This window comes from Malus sylvestris, chromosome 8, assembly GCF_916048215.2.
Source record: "Malus sylvestris chromosome 8, drMalSylv7.2, whole genome shotgun sequence".
Taxonomy (NCBI): Eukaryota; Viridiplantae; Streptophyta; class Magnoliopsida; order Rosales; family Rosaceae; genus Malus; species Malus sylvestris.
Genome location: NC_062267.1, coordinates 5,135,280 through 5,153,387, shown reverse-complemented (window position 1 = coordinate 5,153,387; position 18,108 = coordinate 5,135,280). Strand labels below are relative to the sequence as shown.

The following is an 18,108-nucleotide window of genomic DNA, read 5'->3' as shown; positions in this document are numbered from 1 at the left end:
GTGCCTTACTTTGCATGTCGAGCTGGAGTTTACTGTCAATGGGAGTCCGAGCAGGCTTACAATCCACCATATCAGCATCTTTTAGAAGGTCAAGAACGTACTTCCTTTGATTTAGAAAGAGCCCTTTTTGAGATGTGGCCATTTCAATGCCAAGAAAATACTTGAGAGTTCCCAAATCTTTTAGAGCAAACCGAACTTGGAGGGCATGCTTGAGAGAATTAAGTTCCTCAATATTATCACCTGTCACTATGAGGTCATCAACATAAATCAAAACAACCAATTTGCCTACTGAACCAATTCGAACAAACAGTGAGGAATCAGCATTGCTTCTGTGAAAGCCAAGTTCTTCAAGTACTAAGCTAAGTTTTGAATACCATGCTCGTGGAGATTGTTTTAAACCATAGATAGATTTATGAAGTTTGCACACCATGTTAGGATCATGGAATTGAGGGTGACCTGGGGGCAACTTCATGTATACTTCCTCTTCTAGCTCACCATGCAAAAATGCATTCTTCACATCCATTTGATATAAAGGCCAAGATTGATTAACTGCAACGGACAACAATACTCTCACTGTGTTCATCTTGGCAATTGGAGCAAAAGTCTTTTTATAATCCACTCCATATGTCTGAGTAAAACCACAAGCCACCAAGCGAGCTTTATGTCTCTCAATAGTTCCATCAGAGTTGAACTTTGTTTTATATACCCAACGACTGCCCATTGCCTTTTTTCCTTGAGGAAGCTTAATAACACTCCAGGTTCCATTGTCATGGAGAGCTTGAAGTTCATTTTTCATAGCAGTTTTCCAAATATCATGTTCATTTGCTTCTTGAAAGCTTTGTGGATCATGAGTACCGTCTAGGGCACTGAGAAAAATAGCATGAGAGGCTGAACATTTTTTGGAAGTGACAAAATCTGCAAGGGGATATCTTGTAGTATAGGTAACATAATCAACAAGCCTAGATGGAGGATGGCGATCTCTTGTGGGATTTCTCCGAGTTGGAACTTGTGGTGGAGGTAGTGGCTCGGAGACTTGAGATAAGGATTCTGTATGTGAGCTTGGAGCGTCAGTCCCTGCTACTTTTTCTTGATAAGAAGGGATGTTAGGTAATGGAAAGAAATCATGCAGAGACTCCCCCTGATTTGTATCACCCACTTTATGTGTAAAGTAGGGAGTTGACTCATTGAATCTAACATCTCTAGACACTACAAGCTTCTTGGTGACTGGATTATAACACTTATACCCCTTTTGTGTAGATGAATAACCCATGAACACGCACTTATTAGCCCGAGGATCAAGTTTGTCACGATGAGTAGGTTGAGTGTGAACAAAGCATATACACCCAAAGACCTTTAAGTGAGATAGGTCAATCTTTCTCTCCTTCAACATTTCATAAGGAGATTTGAAACCTAGCACTTTACTAGGGAGGCGGTTGATGAGGTATGTAGCAATAAGTACCCCTTGTGACCAAAACTTCTTAGGTACATGTGTTTGTACCATACTTGACCAATCCCGAAACTACCGAGCACCGGCTAACGCTATACTGTCAAGGACCCATAAGAGTTCCCCTCCGACCAGGAGGCCAATCACTACTCGACACGTGTCAAGATTAGAAGCCAATCAGAGCGCAGCACGTGTCGACATCAAGAACCAATCACAACATGACACATGTCAATGTGACAAAGCTACAAGTTTTTCTATAAATAGGGGTCATTCCCCCACAATATTGCCTAATGCCATTTGTGTTAAATCATTCACAAGAACTCACTAAATTGAGAGCTTGATCCTTTGTACTTGTGTAAGCCCTTCACTACTAATAAGAACTCCTCTACTCCGTGGACGTAGCCAATCTGGGTGAACCACGTACATCCTGTGTTTGCTTCTCTGTCTCTATTCATTTACGTACTTATCCTCACTAGTGACCGAAGCAACCAAGCGAAGGTCACAAAACCTGACACTTTCTGTTGTACCAAAGTCTTCGCTGATTTTGTGCATCAACATTTGGCGCCGTCTGTGGGAAACGACACTTATTCCTACTCTCTTCAGCTGTGTCAAGCTGGTTTCTATCATTCGTACACTTTCTTTTGATCAGGCATCCCTCTCCAACATGGGAAGCGAAGGAAGCCACAGCACACAGAATGACACCCCCCTTGCACATAGTGCGAAACAACGAAAGAAGGAAGGAAAACGAGTTCTTCTTCAAGCTAAAGTCGATGAGTTGGAAGCTCAGAACAACAAGATAGCAATGAGGAATGAGGTCCTCCAGGAGCAATATGAGAAGCTCTTCGAGACACTCCACAAAGCTAGGCAAGCTCAGACACGCGAGCTTGTTGCCCCCGTGGAAGTCAACCATCAACTGGGTGCCCTCCAACATGGAGGGTCACATGCATTCGACATAGATATCCCTGATAGGGAACAAATTACCCCTCGACTTGATAATCAACATGAGGCTTCTCTTAACCCAGTTGCTTCGACCCGAACCATGAGAAGTGGAGGGAGACACCTCTTTGCTGAAGGGGCAGAAGGATCGAAAGCCGTCTTTCGCGATTGTCGGGATTTCCTGAAGCAACGTCGAGAGAATTCCATCCATATAAGCTCAAAGATTAATGACCCAAGGATTTCTGAGAGACTCGGTCCCCTGCCACGGCCCAAGCCGGCCACCAATTTGGGGAAGGGGCAACAAGTCCCAGAGAGACATGAGGGTACAGGGGACTCAGAGGTGTTCCGACAGACATACCCTGGAAGCCAGTACAGCGAGTCCAGGGAAAAATCACATGCCCTTGATCAAACCTTCCTAATTCCAAGAGGAGATGGAGATTTACGAAAGAAAGCTCCAGTGACACATAACTCCGCTCAGGACCCCCTTGTCCTACAACTTCTTGAGGAAGTAAACAAGTTGAAGGCTGAACGTCAGGCTGAAATACCTGACTGGAACCAACCCAGGCCTGGCCCTCTTACAAGGAGGATCCTCAACACCCCCCTTCAAGCAAAGACAAAGCAAAAGCTTGGCTTGCAACTTTATACTGGAAAAGAGGACCCGATTGAGCACCTTAACCTCTTTGAGTCCACCATGGCATACCGGATGCACACCGACGAAGAGCGATGTCTTCTCTTCCCCTCCACCCTCTCTGGTGGAGCTCTAAATTGGTATTGTCGTCTTACACCTGAGACGGTAGACTCATTTGAGGAATTGAGGAAACTATTTGTTTCCCAACACATTTTCCAAACCGATCACTTGCACTCTGCAGATGACTTGTACACTATCCGCCAGAAGCCAGACGAGTCATTACATATGTATGCTGGCCGCTTCAGCCATGAATACTCCCGGTGTGCCGAGGCAGACGACAAGACTGCCCTCAAAGCCTTCACGGCAGGCCTACGTGATTGTTTCTTTAAATACATGATCAATGCCAATACTTGGAAGACTTACTCTGAGGTGATGGCGCAGGCTTATAACCATGCCTCCGCCGAGGCAAAGACATATCAGGAGAAACCCCCTACAACCATCCTTTATCAACAAGTGGGAGGTGGAAGCCAGACTCACCTAAATGAGAAGACCTCGACTTCCCAAACAGCAGTGGCACCTCCCCATGCCTTGCATAATGCTTCACCGAATCAACAGACATATCAATTTCAAGGCAAGAGGAAGGATTTCCATCCTCACCACTCTCCTTTCAGTAAAAAGAGTAAGGGACACTATCCCGATAACCAAGGGTATCGCCGCAATAACGCTCGCCCCCAGGCAGTCAATGCAGTGGGTCAAACCCGCGTCAAGATACCCCCTACCCCAAGGTATGAGACATACACGCCCTTGAATGCCACATGCGCGGCCATTTACCCCAGCATAGCTCACTTGATACCAAAGCCAAAGCCGAGGCACCCAGATTACACGCCCCCGAATAACGCGGGCACGTTTTGTTGCTACCATGAGCATAACGGCCATGATAGCGAGAAATGTATCATCCTCCGTGATCGTATTGAAGCTTTGGCACGAGAAGGAAAAATTGATCAATTCCTTCTTCACCCTCAAAGGGATAACCGAAACCAACGCCAGGTGAATGTCATATATTCCATAAGCAGCGGCACACCCATATCTGAATCTTCCAATAGGGCCATGAAAAACAGTGAACGAAGTCTGAGGCCTGGTCACCAAGTGTTTCACGTGGAAGACATCAGGGGAGGGAAGTATCAAAAACCTAACTGGGATCCGATATGTTTCTACCCTGAGGAAAAAAGAGGCATCATCTACCCTCATAACGACCCATTGATCGTAGAGGCTCACATAGCCAACTTTGATGTTCGACGAATCCTCGTAGACACAGGGGCTTCGGTCAATATCATGTTTGCCGAAGCTTTCAAGGCACTCAGTGTAGCTGAACACTTGCTCGATCGCTCGATTTCTCATCTGATAAGCTTCTCCGGTGTTATCGTGCAACCCTTAGGGAGCATACATTTACCCTTTACTATTGGTACAGGCCCTTACACGGCTACCATTACCACTAACTTCCTAGTGGTTGACTGCCCAACGGCATACAATGTCATCTTTGGGCGCACAGGCATCAATGATCTCAAGGCTATGGTATCCACGCATATGCTGTTGATGAAATTTCCAACCCCCCATGGCAACGGCTACATCAGAGGAGATCAGCTTAGTGCACGATCATGTTACAACACTTCAGTTAAGCAACAACACTTGCCCGGACCCAAGGAAACCCTGTCTGTACATGACCAAGTCACAAAGACCAGCCTAGATGAAGCGACCTTGGATCTTCCTGATAGCAACAATCAACCCGATGATCATCGAGATGACTCTTTCACCCAGCAAGCCCAACCTGCTGAAGAGTTGGAGAAGGTACCTATCTCAAGAGATCATCCAGACCGCATGGTGAATATTGGCACCACATTGTCACCACCCCTTCGGTTAGCATTGATATCTTTTTTGAAAGAGAACACTGAAGTCTTCGCCTGGTCATACGAAGACATGCCAGGCATCTCTCCCGATGTCATCTGTCATCGTTTGAGTATTGACCCCAAGATCAAGCCGGTGAGACAGAAGCGAAGATCTTATGACGCTGAACGATACGAGGCAATGAAAGCAGAAGTTGAAAAACTCAAAGGCATAGGCTTTGTCCGCGAGGTCAATTACCCGACATGGGTAGCAAATGTGGTCCTTGTTAGGAAAAATCCGACCAAAGAAAGTCTTTCGCTTCAAAAGGTCTTGTGGAGGATGTGTGTTGACTACACCGACCTAAACAAAGGGTGTCCGAAAGATAGTTTCCCTCTTCCTCTTATTGACAGGCTTATAGACTCTACGGCAGGGTGTGAGCTCTTGAGCTTTATGGACGCTTATTCAGGATACAACCAAATCCTCATGAACCCCTCAGACCAAGAACACACGGCCTTCACTACTGACAGGGGACTATATTGCTATAAAGTCATGCCTTTCGGCCTAAAGAATGCAGGAGCAACTTATCAGAGACTGGTCAATTCAATGTTCGCCGAACAAATTGGGAAGAACATGGAAGTTTACGTTGATGATATGCTAGTCAAAAGCAAACATGCTGACCAACACATCACCGACCTATCTGAAACTTTCACCATTCTAAAGAGGTATCGAATGAGGTTGAACCCCAACAAATGTGCCTTCGGCGTGGGCTCTGGCAAATTCTTAGGCTTCATGATTAGCCAACGAGGCATTGAAGCTAACCCTGAAAAGATCAAAGCAATCCTCGACATGAAAGAGCCAATAACTTCAAAAGACATCCAAAGCCTTACTGGCAAGGTGGCAGCCTTAACCAGATTCATCTCTAAGGCCACAGACAGATGTGCTCCTTTCTTCAAAGCACTCAAGGGAAATAAGAAGTACATTACATGGACGGAGGAATGTGCCAAGGCATTCAGGAACCTCAAAGAGTACATGAGTAAAGCCCCTCTGCTCTCCAAACCAGAAGTTGGTGACACTCTCATCATCTATCTATCGGTTTCGGCTTCAGCAGTCAGTTCTGTTCTTATTCGAATGGACAGTGGTGTCGAACGGCCCGTCTACTACGCTAGCAAGGCCCTACAAGATGCGGAGACACGATACTCCAACATTGAGAAATTAGCTCTAGCATTGGTCATGTCTGCTCGGAAACTTCGCCCTTATTTCCAAGCACACGCCATCATCGTGCTTACCAATCACCCTCTTCGACAGATACTCCAGAGTCCTGACACGTCTGGGCGAATGATCAAATGGGCGATAGCATTGGGTGAGTTTGACATCTCCTACCAACCAAAACCAGCCGAAAAAGGTCAAGCAGTAGCAGATTTCATCGCCGACTTCACATATCCTGTTGACATTGCTTCTACACCTGAAGCAGTAGCTTCATTACCATCGGAAGCTCAGAAAGTAGAATCAACGACCTCAGCATGGAGTCTGTATGTTGATGGCTCATCCAACCAACAGGGCTGTGGAGCGGGACTAGTCTTGACTACGCCCGACAAAGTAGCAATGGAGTATGCTCTTCGTTTCAAATTCAAGGCATCAAACAATGAGGCCGAGTATGAAGCCCTTCTAGCAGGATTACGTTTGGCCAAACACCTCGGGGTTAAACAAATTGATATTTTCAGTGACTCCCAATTAGTGGTCAACCAGGTTACCAACAACTTTGATGCTAAGGACAGCTCCATGGCAGCATATCTTGCGCAAACACAACTTTTGCTTAAGCACTTCCACTACCAGATCACCCAAGTTCCTCGAGCGGCAAACAGTCATGCAGACGCCCTGGCTCGCCTCGCCTCAGCTGTGGAAGACAAGATTGGAAGAAAAATTCATGTCGAACTGTTGGCAACACCAAGCACCATGGCCGCAGAAGTATGCAACTTACAACAGGGGGATAGTTGGATCACCCCGATCTATAATTTCCTTGCTCATGGCACCCTCCCAAATGATAAAGTCCAGGCTAAGCAAATTCGATACAAGTCTACCCGCTACCTGATCATCAATGATCAACTCTATAAGCGAGGTTTTAGCCTGCCATACTTAAGGTGTCTTACGCCTGCCGAGGCGGAAATCGTCCTTCGGGAAATACATGAGGGAGTCTGTGGAGATCATGCTGGATCTCGGTCCCTAGCACACAAGACTTTTCGCCAAGGATATTACTGGCCAACACTCCACCAGGATGCCATCAAAGTATCCCGCTCATGTGACAAATGTCAACGATATGCAACTATTCCTCATTCCCCTCCAGAGCCTCTTACTCCTATGATCAGCCCTTGGCCCTTCGCCCAGTGGGGACTTGATTTGATCGGCCCAATGCCGGCAGGGAAGGGCAAAGTCTGTTACGCAGTCGTTGCAGTGGACTACTTCACAAAGTGGGCCGAAGTAGAACCCTTGGCAACCATTACTGAGGCAAAGATAGAAGACTTCGTGTGGAAGAACATCCTTTGTAGATTCGGCATTCCCAATGCGATAGTCACTGACAATGGGCGACAGTTTGACAACAAGAAGTTCAGGTTGTTCTGCTCTAAGTTCAACATCAACTTATGCTTTGCCTCTCCAGCTCATCCCCAGTCTAATGGACAAGTTGAGGCCATCAACAAAATAATCAAGCGCACTTTGAAAACCAGCTTGGACAAAGCTAAAGGCTGTTGGCCAGAATTTGTACCCCAAGTTCTTTGGTCATATCGCACTTCATATCGGACTTCAACAGGAGAAACTCCATTCTCACTTGCCTTTGGCACAGAGGCGGTTGTCCCTGTTGAGCTCGAGCAAGCAACATTCCGAGTCCAGAACTACATTCAAAGTGAAAATGACAAACAACTCACCCTCAACTTGGATTTAGTCGAGGAACACAGAAACCAAGCTCACTTGAGGAATGTCGCCTACAAGCAGCGCATCTCCAACTATTATGACTCTAGGGTCAAGCCTCGTTCTTTCAAAATAGGAGACTGGGTCTTAAAGAAAAGATTACTCTGCGACAGAGTCCCGAGTGAAGGCACACTTAGTCCAAACTGGGATGGACCGTATGAAGTCATTGGCATCAGTCGCCCTGGCTCTTACACACTTAGAAGCTCCGATGGCAAGACCCTTGGCCATCCATGGAACGCTGATCACTTGAAGTACTACTACAAATAGACTCACGATGTACAAGTGTTGAGCTATAGCCGTTCGGCATCCTATGTAATGAAGGCCATTTGGCAATGAATTCAATAAAGAGGTAATTTAGCCAACTCAGCCCTCACTCTTTTACATTCCTAGCAAGGGAACACTCAAGTGTTGAAACCTCAAAGCAGATATATCCAACACGAAACAAAATCTAAGTATGTGTCGACAAGACTATACAAAGAAAGGAACAACCAAACAATGGCTTATATCCAAACAATAGATCTATTCATACATAGCCAAACATGCATTAATAATAGTGCAAACACTCATAAACACCTAAAATCCAAAACTCTCAAGCTTATAACATGGGCACATGTTATACACACATCAGACTACTACATCCAGAATACATGCAGATAGTAAAGACACTGCTATTCATTCTCATCTGAAGCCGAACCCCTGGCAGTATCACTCCGCGTCCTACCATCATCCTCTGCATCCCCAAGATCCTCTTCACCATGCTGAGTCTGTGCATCAGCACTACCTTCATTATCAGATTCATCTTCGCTGCTAGGATCAACAGCAAGGACAAATGTCTCGCCCTTTCGATGATGCTCATCTATATCTTCGTGGTATTTTCGAAGAATGCTCCCATCATCATAACGATCAAGGACGACCATCCATTTCCTTTTTTCAAAGCGAGCTTCTTGAGCACAGTAGGGTTTAATAGCAAGATGAAAGGTCGAAGAACTTAAGTATTCTTGCACAGCAGCCTCCCTTTCAGTTGGAATGCTCTTCTCCAGTTCAGAAATCTCAACTAAGGCACCATCCAATTCTCCCCTAACCTTGGATACTTCCAAGGTAGCCACCTCCAACTGTTTTTTAGTTGCCTCAAACAATTTCTTAAGCCTTAGGTTCTCACCATTTCGCCTTTTCAAGCTCTCCATGGTTTCGTCCTTCAGTTGGAGAGCCTGAGTCAAAAGTCCCTTATTCCTTCGGGCCTCGTCCACAAGCTGCTTATTCTCCTTCAGTTTTGCCTTGTACCGCTCAACCTCTTGCAGTCTGTCGTGATACTCGGCCATGACCTGCATGGCAAGACGATCATCACTACCTAAATAATGATAATAAAGAGGAAAAAGTAAGGAAATGACAAAGTAACACTCACATATGAAGACAGCTTCAACATCCGGTCGCAATCCGATTCATCCTTAGCTAAGGGCTCTCCGAGCTCATCGAAGGCGAATCGACGCCCTGCCAAGCAATTGTTGATATCCCCAAAATCCTTTGGCCGCGTGGCAACCCTCAAGTCCTTCCACGGGACACTGCCAGCTCTTTCCTTGCCTTTCCCCTCATGGCGGGAACCAGGATCACTTTCCTGGACAGTGTGCTCCATAGTAAGAGGATGAGGCAACAGTCGGCTCCCTTCTCCTGCAACTACGGCAGCAGCATTTTCAACGGCCTCGACTCCAGTCTTCCTAAAGGCAGGCCCCTTAAGGACCCCATCTTGGGACTTAGGTCTAACGGATGGTTCCCCTCGGAACTTATGAATTTTCTTATGCGGTAGGATGTCTTCCGAAGGAACTAACACTGGTGCTTTCCTTTTATGGGTGCTAGTCCCTGTTTTCTTGCTTACCTTCTCCACTGCATAAGGAAAATCAAAATAAGAAATACAACTTTCCAAATAAAGTAAGGAATTGAGCTAAGTTTACATGAAGGATACAACTTACTCGATCGTCCCTGGCTCTCGGAAACTAAGGGTTGGAAACCGTACCGACGAAATAAGGGTCGTAGCTTGCTTAAGTGTCTATCCTCTTTGGGCACCCTCAACACCTTCTCTATGTCAGATAGCTCCTGCCCAAACAGTTGGATGGTGCCCCGCGTCACTACATGAAGCAAAGTGTTAGAAGCAAGAAAAGACCACAACAAATAGCAAATAGTACGAACGGTTGATACGTTACAACCTACAGTCTGGAAGTGAGTAAGCACACGTCGCTCAGGCGTGACACCCTTATCATACTCCCAATCATTATACAGAAAGCACCAACGGTTTTTCCATGTGTAGTATGCCTTTTTCTTACCATACACAATACGCTCTCTCTCACTCCGACATGCACACTCGGCATAACCAGTGCATGATTTTGCTGGGCGCATCTTGTAACAGTAACGCCACTGATGGAAGGAAGGCTCACACAACCCACACTCCATCCAAATGATATAAAATCCAATCAAAGTATCCCAGAAACCAGGATTGAGTTGCCCAGGTGCATATCCGATCAAAGATAACATCTTTTGCAACCACGGATGTAAAGGTAGTCTCACCCCTAAAGTCAGTAATATCTGGGTGTAGAACATAACATGACCCTGGGGAGGCTCAGAAGGCCATTCTTCATCATGTACCAAACGTATCCCTACACTACGAGGGATATTACATGACTGCCTTAGCGCCTCAACCTGCTTCTCATTATCTAACAAGTTATTCTTTAGATGGTCTGCTGTGAACTCAGAGCGAACTATGGGTATGGCATAAAAAACAACCCCCTCACCCAACGCCATGGAGGAAGAACTAGCAATAGCTAAAGTTTGACGGTTGGGAAGATCATCCAATGTTTCTCTAGTACCGGACTCTAACAAAGACCCTGAAGACTCCGACATTGCAGACTCAGACTTAGAGCTAAAGCTAGAAGAGCCCTCATCACTAGAACTTCCAGGCTCTGACATCTACAATAAGAAGAAACAAATTCTATCACTACATGCATGATCAAAACATAAGGAAGTTCCTATATTACCCACATGAAGATGGTGCAAAGCGATGCCGGAACCCTTCTCAATCAGAAAGCAATCCGTCTTCCACAGTCACTACAAAACAAGCAAATGAAGACCGTGTCAAGCGCCAAAAAAAAAAAAAAAAAAAAAAAAAAAAAAAAAAAAACAGCTTCATCCAAAAAGCTTCACCCGAAAAGCTTCACCTCCAAAGCTTCACCCACAAAGCTTCACCCACAAAGCTTCACTTAAAAAAGCTTCACCTACAAAGCTTCACCTAAAAAAGCTTCACCTAGAAAGCTTCATCTACATACTTTCACCATCAAAGCAGCTTCATCCAAAAAGCTTCACCCGAAAAGCTTCACCTCCAAAGCTTCACCCACAAATCTTCACCCAAAAAACTTCACCCACAAAGCTTCACCCAAAAAACTTCACCCGAAAAGCTTCACTTAAAAAAGCTTCACCTACAAAGCTTCACCTAAAAAAGCTTCACCTAGAAAGCTTCATCTACATACTTTCACCATCAAAGCTTCACCATCAAAGCTTCACCTAGAAAGCTTCATCTACAAAGCTTCATCTCCATACTTTCACCATCAAAGCTTCACCATCAAAGCTTCACCTAGAAAGCTTCATCTACAAAGCTTCATCTACAAAGCTTCACCATCAAAGCTTCACCTAGAAAGCTTCAACACCAAAGCTTCACCTACAAAGCTTCAACACAAAACCTTGCTCCAAATAAACAAATTTTGTTCCCAAAACCCAAGATGTCCTTGAACTTGTACAAAAACACTTGGGTCAACATAAACATTTTTTGTTTTACACCCACAAGGGCCCAAAATCTTCATTCTTATTTATTCACTTATATATGTTCCCAAACATATTATGATAGATCAAATAATAATTCAAAGTCCAAAATTTAGTTATGGACAAAAATACAAGCAATTCACCAGTACTGAAGTTGCTACAAAAACTGGAATCTTCCCCAGCCTAGAAATCCAACAAAGCTTCGCCTCCTTTTCTCTATCAAATTTTTGCAGCTGCTGCTTTTCTCCAATGGAGCTGAATTTTGGACACCCTCTAGTTCTTGAGCAGATGAACAACTTTCAAGAAGGAACCATTTCTGTTTGAGCCACGGAAATTAAAGTGTTGAAGCTCCAAGCATGACAGTCGGATTCTTGCAGATTTCGAAGCTGCTGTGATGTTTCGAAGATCTGGAAATATTTAACCATTAGTTCTTTCTGAATTTTTGATATGTTATGAAAGAGACGATGAGGAACAACTTCAATGAAGAAAGCATGCTGATCTGAACAATAGAAAATGGAGTTTCGAAGCTCACAACAAATCTGACGGGTTGACAGAAAAATAATAACCAGTCATTCATCATACCTGAATTTCTTGAGTTATACAGCTCCGAGGGATCTCAATTTTGGATATGTTGTAGTTCACAAGTTAAGGAACAACTTCGATGAAGAAAGTATGTTGATCTAAGCAAGAGAAAATGGAGTTTTTGAAGCTCACACCAGGTCTGACGTGTTGACAGACAAATGATGAACAATCACTCGTCGTACCTGAATTTCTAGAGTTGTACTGATCTGATGGCTCTCAAATTTGGATATGTTGTAGTTAAGGAATTAAAGAACAACTTTCATGAAGACAACTTTGTGATTCGAGCTACAGATGATGGTGTTATATTGAAAACCAATTCAGGTTGTTAGGGGAAATGAAAAACAATTCCACCAAAGAAACATCATTATGATGTTTCATCATTATGGTGTTTTCATCATTATGATGCTTTCATCATTGTGATGCTTCCATCATTGTGATGCTTCCATTATGATTGTGATGGACCAACGGTTACACCCTCTATCATAGCAGTATGTGTGTGTATCTCCCTATAGTCATCATGTGCAAGACTATCGTAGTCAGATGGCTTTCCATAAAACAGCTACCAACCGTTACACCTTCTGCAATTCCACTTATTCGGGCCTAGCAACCTTCATAAACAAAATATATGAAGAAAAAGTCCGGGGCTACCACTTAGAAAACAAAAGAATGAAGTTTTGGTACTTACGACATGGACTATTAGCAAGACACTTCATTCGTCAACTCCTTCGACTAGAGACTTGGGGGACTCCCACCATATGCTACTACGCCTTGGTACTCAAAAGTTCGTGACTACTCAGTGACTTGGATTTTTCAAGTCTCCAACCGAGAAGTTTTCCTCACTCGGGAAATTAAGGGAACACTACCTCAAACTACATGCTTCACTCACAAAGCTTCAACAATACAGGTTTCAACAAAAGCAAAAATTCAAAGAACTTTATGAAGAAGGCTTTGGTGTATTTAACACAATATGTTGAAATGAAGCAAAGCTTATTTATTAATATTTTCGATAAGCCACAAATATGTACGTATACATGAGTCAAAATAAACAAACAAAAGGGAGCCTTCACAAAGGTTGCTTAGGGGAAGTCTCAGCAGTCGGTAGAGCCCCAGAAAGAGAAAGCACCGGAGGGTGGTTATCCGGAGCCTCAGTACTTGACAAAACCCCAGAAGGAGGAGGCATTGGAGGTTCATCATTTGAAGCTTCATTACCAGGTACAGCCCCAGAGGACGAAGGCAATAAATGCCTTTGGAACAAACCCACAAACCGCTGATGATCAAGTAAAACCTTACCATCAGATTCCTTCATCTGGTCAAGCTTCCTCTTCATGTTTGTAGCATAGTCATGGGCGAGCCGGTGCAACTGCTTATTCTCATGCTTGAGCCCTCTAATCTCCTGTTTGAGACTCATCACTTCAGCAGCCAATGATTCAACTTGGCGGGTTCTAGCAAATAGGCGTTGGGCCATATTAGACACAGAACCTGCACACTGAACACTAAGAGCCAGAGAGTCCTTAACAGCCAACTCATCAGACCGTTTGGAAAGTAGTCTGTTATCTTTGGGAGTGAGAAGGTTCCTGGCCACCACTGCAGCGGTCATATCATTCTTCATCACAGAATCCCCAACGGTAAGAGGACCAGTAGGGGATATGAAGGATGGGCGCCATATGTTGTCTGGAGAAGGCGTGGCTGTCTCTTCTCCAAGGTTCAAGTCAAAACGACGGTCGGAGGGTCCAGACATTTTCAAATGTGTTGAAGAAGGAAGAGGTCAGACAAATCAAGATCTTAGAAGTGCAAGAAATGAGCTTCTACTGGTAGAGATTCAAGTGTGCTGTGGAACTTAATGCCAGCCTCTATAAAAATCTGCACTCGACGGAGCTTCAGAAATCGAAGAGGCGTTTGCTTTCTCAAAAGCTGGGCTGCTCAGAGACCACGAGGGCCGATCTCAGAAATCGAAGAGGCGTTTGCTTTCTCAAAAGCTGGGCTGCTCAGAGACCACGAGGGCCGATCTCAGAAATCGAAGAAGCACCTGCTTTTGCAGCCTCGTCAGCACCTGTCACATGCACAATCAGCTTTGCGGAAATTACGGGCAATCTGTCGAAGATTTCTGGTGAAGTAGAAAGCACGTGAATCTTACTGTTCAATCACCGCTCTCCATATGCACCATCAACTCCTCGGGTACCACATATAACTTTGTCAAATATCTCTGACAAAGTTTAGGCACGAGAATTTCGAAGTTCCAGCTACCCTACTATTACCCATAAGGGTAAAGGAACAGCACCACTGCTTGACAACTGGAAAGTCCCTATGTGTGTCGACCTCCGTGTTTTGCGGCAAGATAGGTTGGCAAGAACGTCCAACCTTTACTCACATTCGAGAAAAGACTCCCAACATAATTACTTTCTCAAAAACCGGAGTAGCACCGCTTTCCGAATCTCGAGAGTCAGATCCTCGACGGGATTGCTTGTTCGAAAACCGAAGAGGCACAACTCTCAGAACTTCGAGAGCCAGATTTCCTTAGATAAAGCTTGTCTGTAATCTTCACACGTAATATCAGCTTTCCAGATACCACATACCACTTTTTCAAAGTGCTCTGACAAAATTAAAACACGTGAAGCTGGCAGCTCCCACTACATTGCTGTGACCAAGAAGGGTAAAGGAATAGCATTACTACTTGTTATTGGGAAATCCCTATATACATTGACCTCCCTCCTCAACGGACAGGCAAACCTGCAAAAATGCTCAACCCTTTCTCGCATTCGAAAAGGCACCCTCAACATAACCTCTCGAAATACTCAGCTTTATTTCCCCCCGATAATACCTCAGCAAATAAGCCACACCAAGAACAAGAGTATCTCATATCATCAGGGTCGAAAGCAAGAGTATCCCATATCATGTTTTCTCCCTGTCTTTGTCTTTGTCCTTGTCCACACCTGCAGGACAAGGAGAAAGAGAGCAGTCAGTCGGAACCTGAAATCAAACCTCCAATCGGGAACTGACTGCCTGGAGCCTTTGCCTGGTTGCTTACTTAGCATTGCTCTCGAGTACTCATCCTCAACTGCTGTCAAGGTCACGAATTCCACCGGCAAATACCTCATGACAGTTGATCAGATATTGGCTCTTTACACTGAAGCTGCCAAGCGTGGATGAGTCACTATGAAGGAATGTTCTGAAGGACCATTTAAATGCAAAGGTTGCACACCACTTCTGCCATGCAAAAGATTGAAGCAGAAGGTTCAACGGTGGGCTGAAACAGATCACTACAGCACGACACCTTTCCATACCACATTCATTATTCCGTCAACATCAATAGTATCCCATATCATCAAGGTCGAACGTACTCTAGATTTGATGGACTTGTTTTGACCCTCAAATTTTTGAGTCGGCCTTATACTCTGAAGGGCACCAGAAAACCCTCCAGCACAGTTCAAGAATAAGCCTGTGGAAAGTTACTTCTTCAAAAGCAAAAGTATCTCATATCATCTCTTATCCATTTGCTTCTCCTTATCCTGGCAGTTGAATGAGAGACAAGGAGAAGGAGAACAATCAACCGGAAGCCGAAGTCAAACCTCTGATCCTGGGTTGCTTACTTGGAAGTTTGACTGCTTACCTTGTCTGTCACATCTTTCGGCAGATCTCCTAGCTCGGCGACTTGGGGGACTCCTACTATAGGGTTTGTATCGCACTTGACCAAGCCCGAAACTACAAGTAAGCTTCAAGTGAAATTGATACATTACCTTGTGCGTCAACATCAGCTAAATACACCATTCCCGGATGGAGGAAAGGTACTTCCAGAAAAGGGCAGATGAAGATCAAACCACACTTCGGTACTTAGAAGTCTCGTGATTACTCAAGGGATTGGATCTTGCAAGTCCCCAACCGAGGAGTTTCCCTCACTCGGGAACTTAGGGGAGCACTGTTTGTACCATACTTGACCAATCCCGAAACTACCGAGCACCGGCCAACGCTATACTGTCAAGGACCCAGAAGAGTTCCCCTCCGACCAGGAGGCCAATCACTACTCGACACGTGTCAAGATTAGAAGCCAATCAGAGCGCAGCACGTGTCGACATCAAGAACCAATCACAACATGACACATGTCAATGTGACAAAGCTACAAGTTTTTCTATAAATAGGGGTCATTCCCCCACAATATTGCCTAATGCCATTTGTGTTAAATCATTCACAAGAACTCACTAAATTGAGAGCTTGATCCTTTGTACTTGTGTAAGCCCTTCACTACTAATAAGAACTCCTCTACTCCGTGGACGTAGCCAATCTGGGTGAACCACGTACATCCTGTGTTTGCTTCTCTGTCTCTATTCATTTACGTACTTATCCTCACTAGTGACCGAAGCAACCAAGCGAAGGTCACAAAACCTGACACTTTCTGTTGTACCAAAGTCTTCGCTGATTTTGTGCATCAACAACATGCATATGAAACATGAGAGCTCTTGTCTTCTCAAGAAGGTCTCGATTTTTTCTCTCAGCAACCCCGTTTTGTTGGGGAGTACCGACACAACTTGTTTGATGAAGAATGCCATGGTTGCTCAGATATTGTGACATATTATTGGACATATATTCAGTGCCATTATCAGATCTTAATATGTGAATATTGGATGAGAATTGAGTGCTAACAAGTTTATGGAAATCTTGAAACACACTTGTAAATTCACTTTTAAACTTTAAAAGGTACAACCAAGTGATCCTTGTAAAATCATCCACAAAGGTTACAAAATACCTATATCCATCAAAAGACTCGACAACTGGTCCCCAAATATCTGAATAAATGATTTCAAAAGGATTACTAGCCCTAGACAAGGATGAATCAAAGGGTAATCTAACAGATTTCGACAAGTGACAAGCATCACATTGAATCTTGTCCTTACACAGGTTTGGAAACAAAAAAGACATCACTTTTTTAGAGGGGTGAGCCAACCGTTGGTGCCAAAGATGTTGGTCTTGTGGTATACTAGAGCTAGCTTGAAAAACCTTGGAAGTCTTGAAATCTTTGGCTAGGTAGTAAAGGCCATTTAAAAAGAAACCTTCACCAATCGTCTTCTTGGTGATGATATCCTGAAAAACAACATTATGAGGGGAGAAAATGGCTATGCAATTTAAAGATTTTGTGAGGGATCCAATGGATAACAGTTGACAAGGGAATGAAGGAACATAAAGTGCTATTGACTCTATGTGATCTGAAAGAAGATTGATTTTTCCTTTTCCTACAACTAAGGCTCATTTCCCATTAGCTACTGACACTTGAGATGGAATGGACATTATTTTAAAATCATGCAGTTTGGTGAGTTGATTTGTCATATGATATGTAGCTCCTGAATCTATAATCCAATAATCATGCACACAACTAGCATTAAGAGCAGTTGAGAAGGAACTTAAGATACCTGGCATATCATTTTGTGGAACACGGTCAGTCTCTGCAAGAAATCCAGTGAACTTTCCCAATAAAGCAGTGTGATTTTTGCTTTCAGACATAGAGGTTTCCAAACAGTCATTGTGCAACTGTTTCTTGGGGAGATAGGCTGCGAACTCGTTGATCAATACGGCGGGATTTGCTGTAAAGTTTATCATGCCCTCAGTTGAAGAACCAGCTGCATGGTTGGCTCAGTGAGATGAATGATTCAAGCTTTTATGGGGGCCCTTGTTATCCTTTAATGAGCTTGGCTTCAGTTCTGGATGAAGAATCCAGCATCTATCTCGAGTGTGTCCAACAACATCACAATTGTTGCATTTCAAGTCAAGCCTTTATAAGGCCTTCATTCAGTGCGACTATGATTAGAAACATAAGCCCTAGTTTCAGGCATATTTGATTTGATCTCCAAGTTCATCACTTTCTTCCTTACTTTTTCTCTTTGAATGA

At 44.2% G+C, this 18,108-nt stretch overlaps 2 protein-coding genes across 17 annotated transcripts in view; one reads left to right on the top strand and one right to left on the bottom strand.

Moving 5' to 3' along the window:
* Positions 1 to 18,108, top strand: part of LOC126632169 (pentatricopeptide repeat-containing protein At3g06920-like) — a 69,201-nt gene that overhangs the window by 19,955 nt on the left and 31,138 nt on the right. The window lies entirely within an intron of this gene.
* LOC126632175 (uncharacterized) lies at positions 8,164 to 12,926 on the bottom strand. Its single transcript, XM_050302448.1, has 7 exons — positions 12,416 to 12,926; positions 12,234 to 12,331; positions 11,795 to 12,058; positions 10,878 to 10,943; positions 9,815 to 9,970; positions 9,253 to 9,728; positions 8,164 to 9,172 (listed from the first exon to the last, which is right to left on the bottom strand). Coding segments are annotated over exons 5-7 (1,131 nt in total). The 5' UTR covers positions 9,816 to 9,970; positions 10,878 to 10,943; positions 11,795 to 12,058; positions 12,234 to 12,331; positions 12,416 to 12,926; the 3' UTR covers positions 8,164 to 8,518.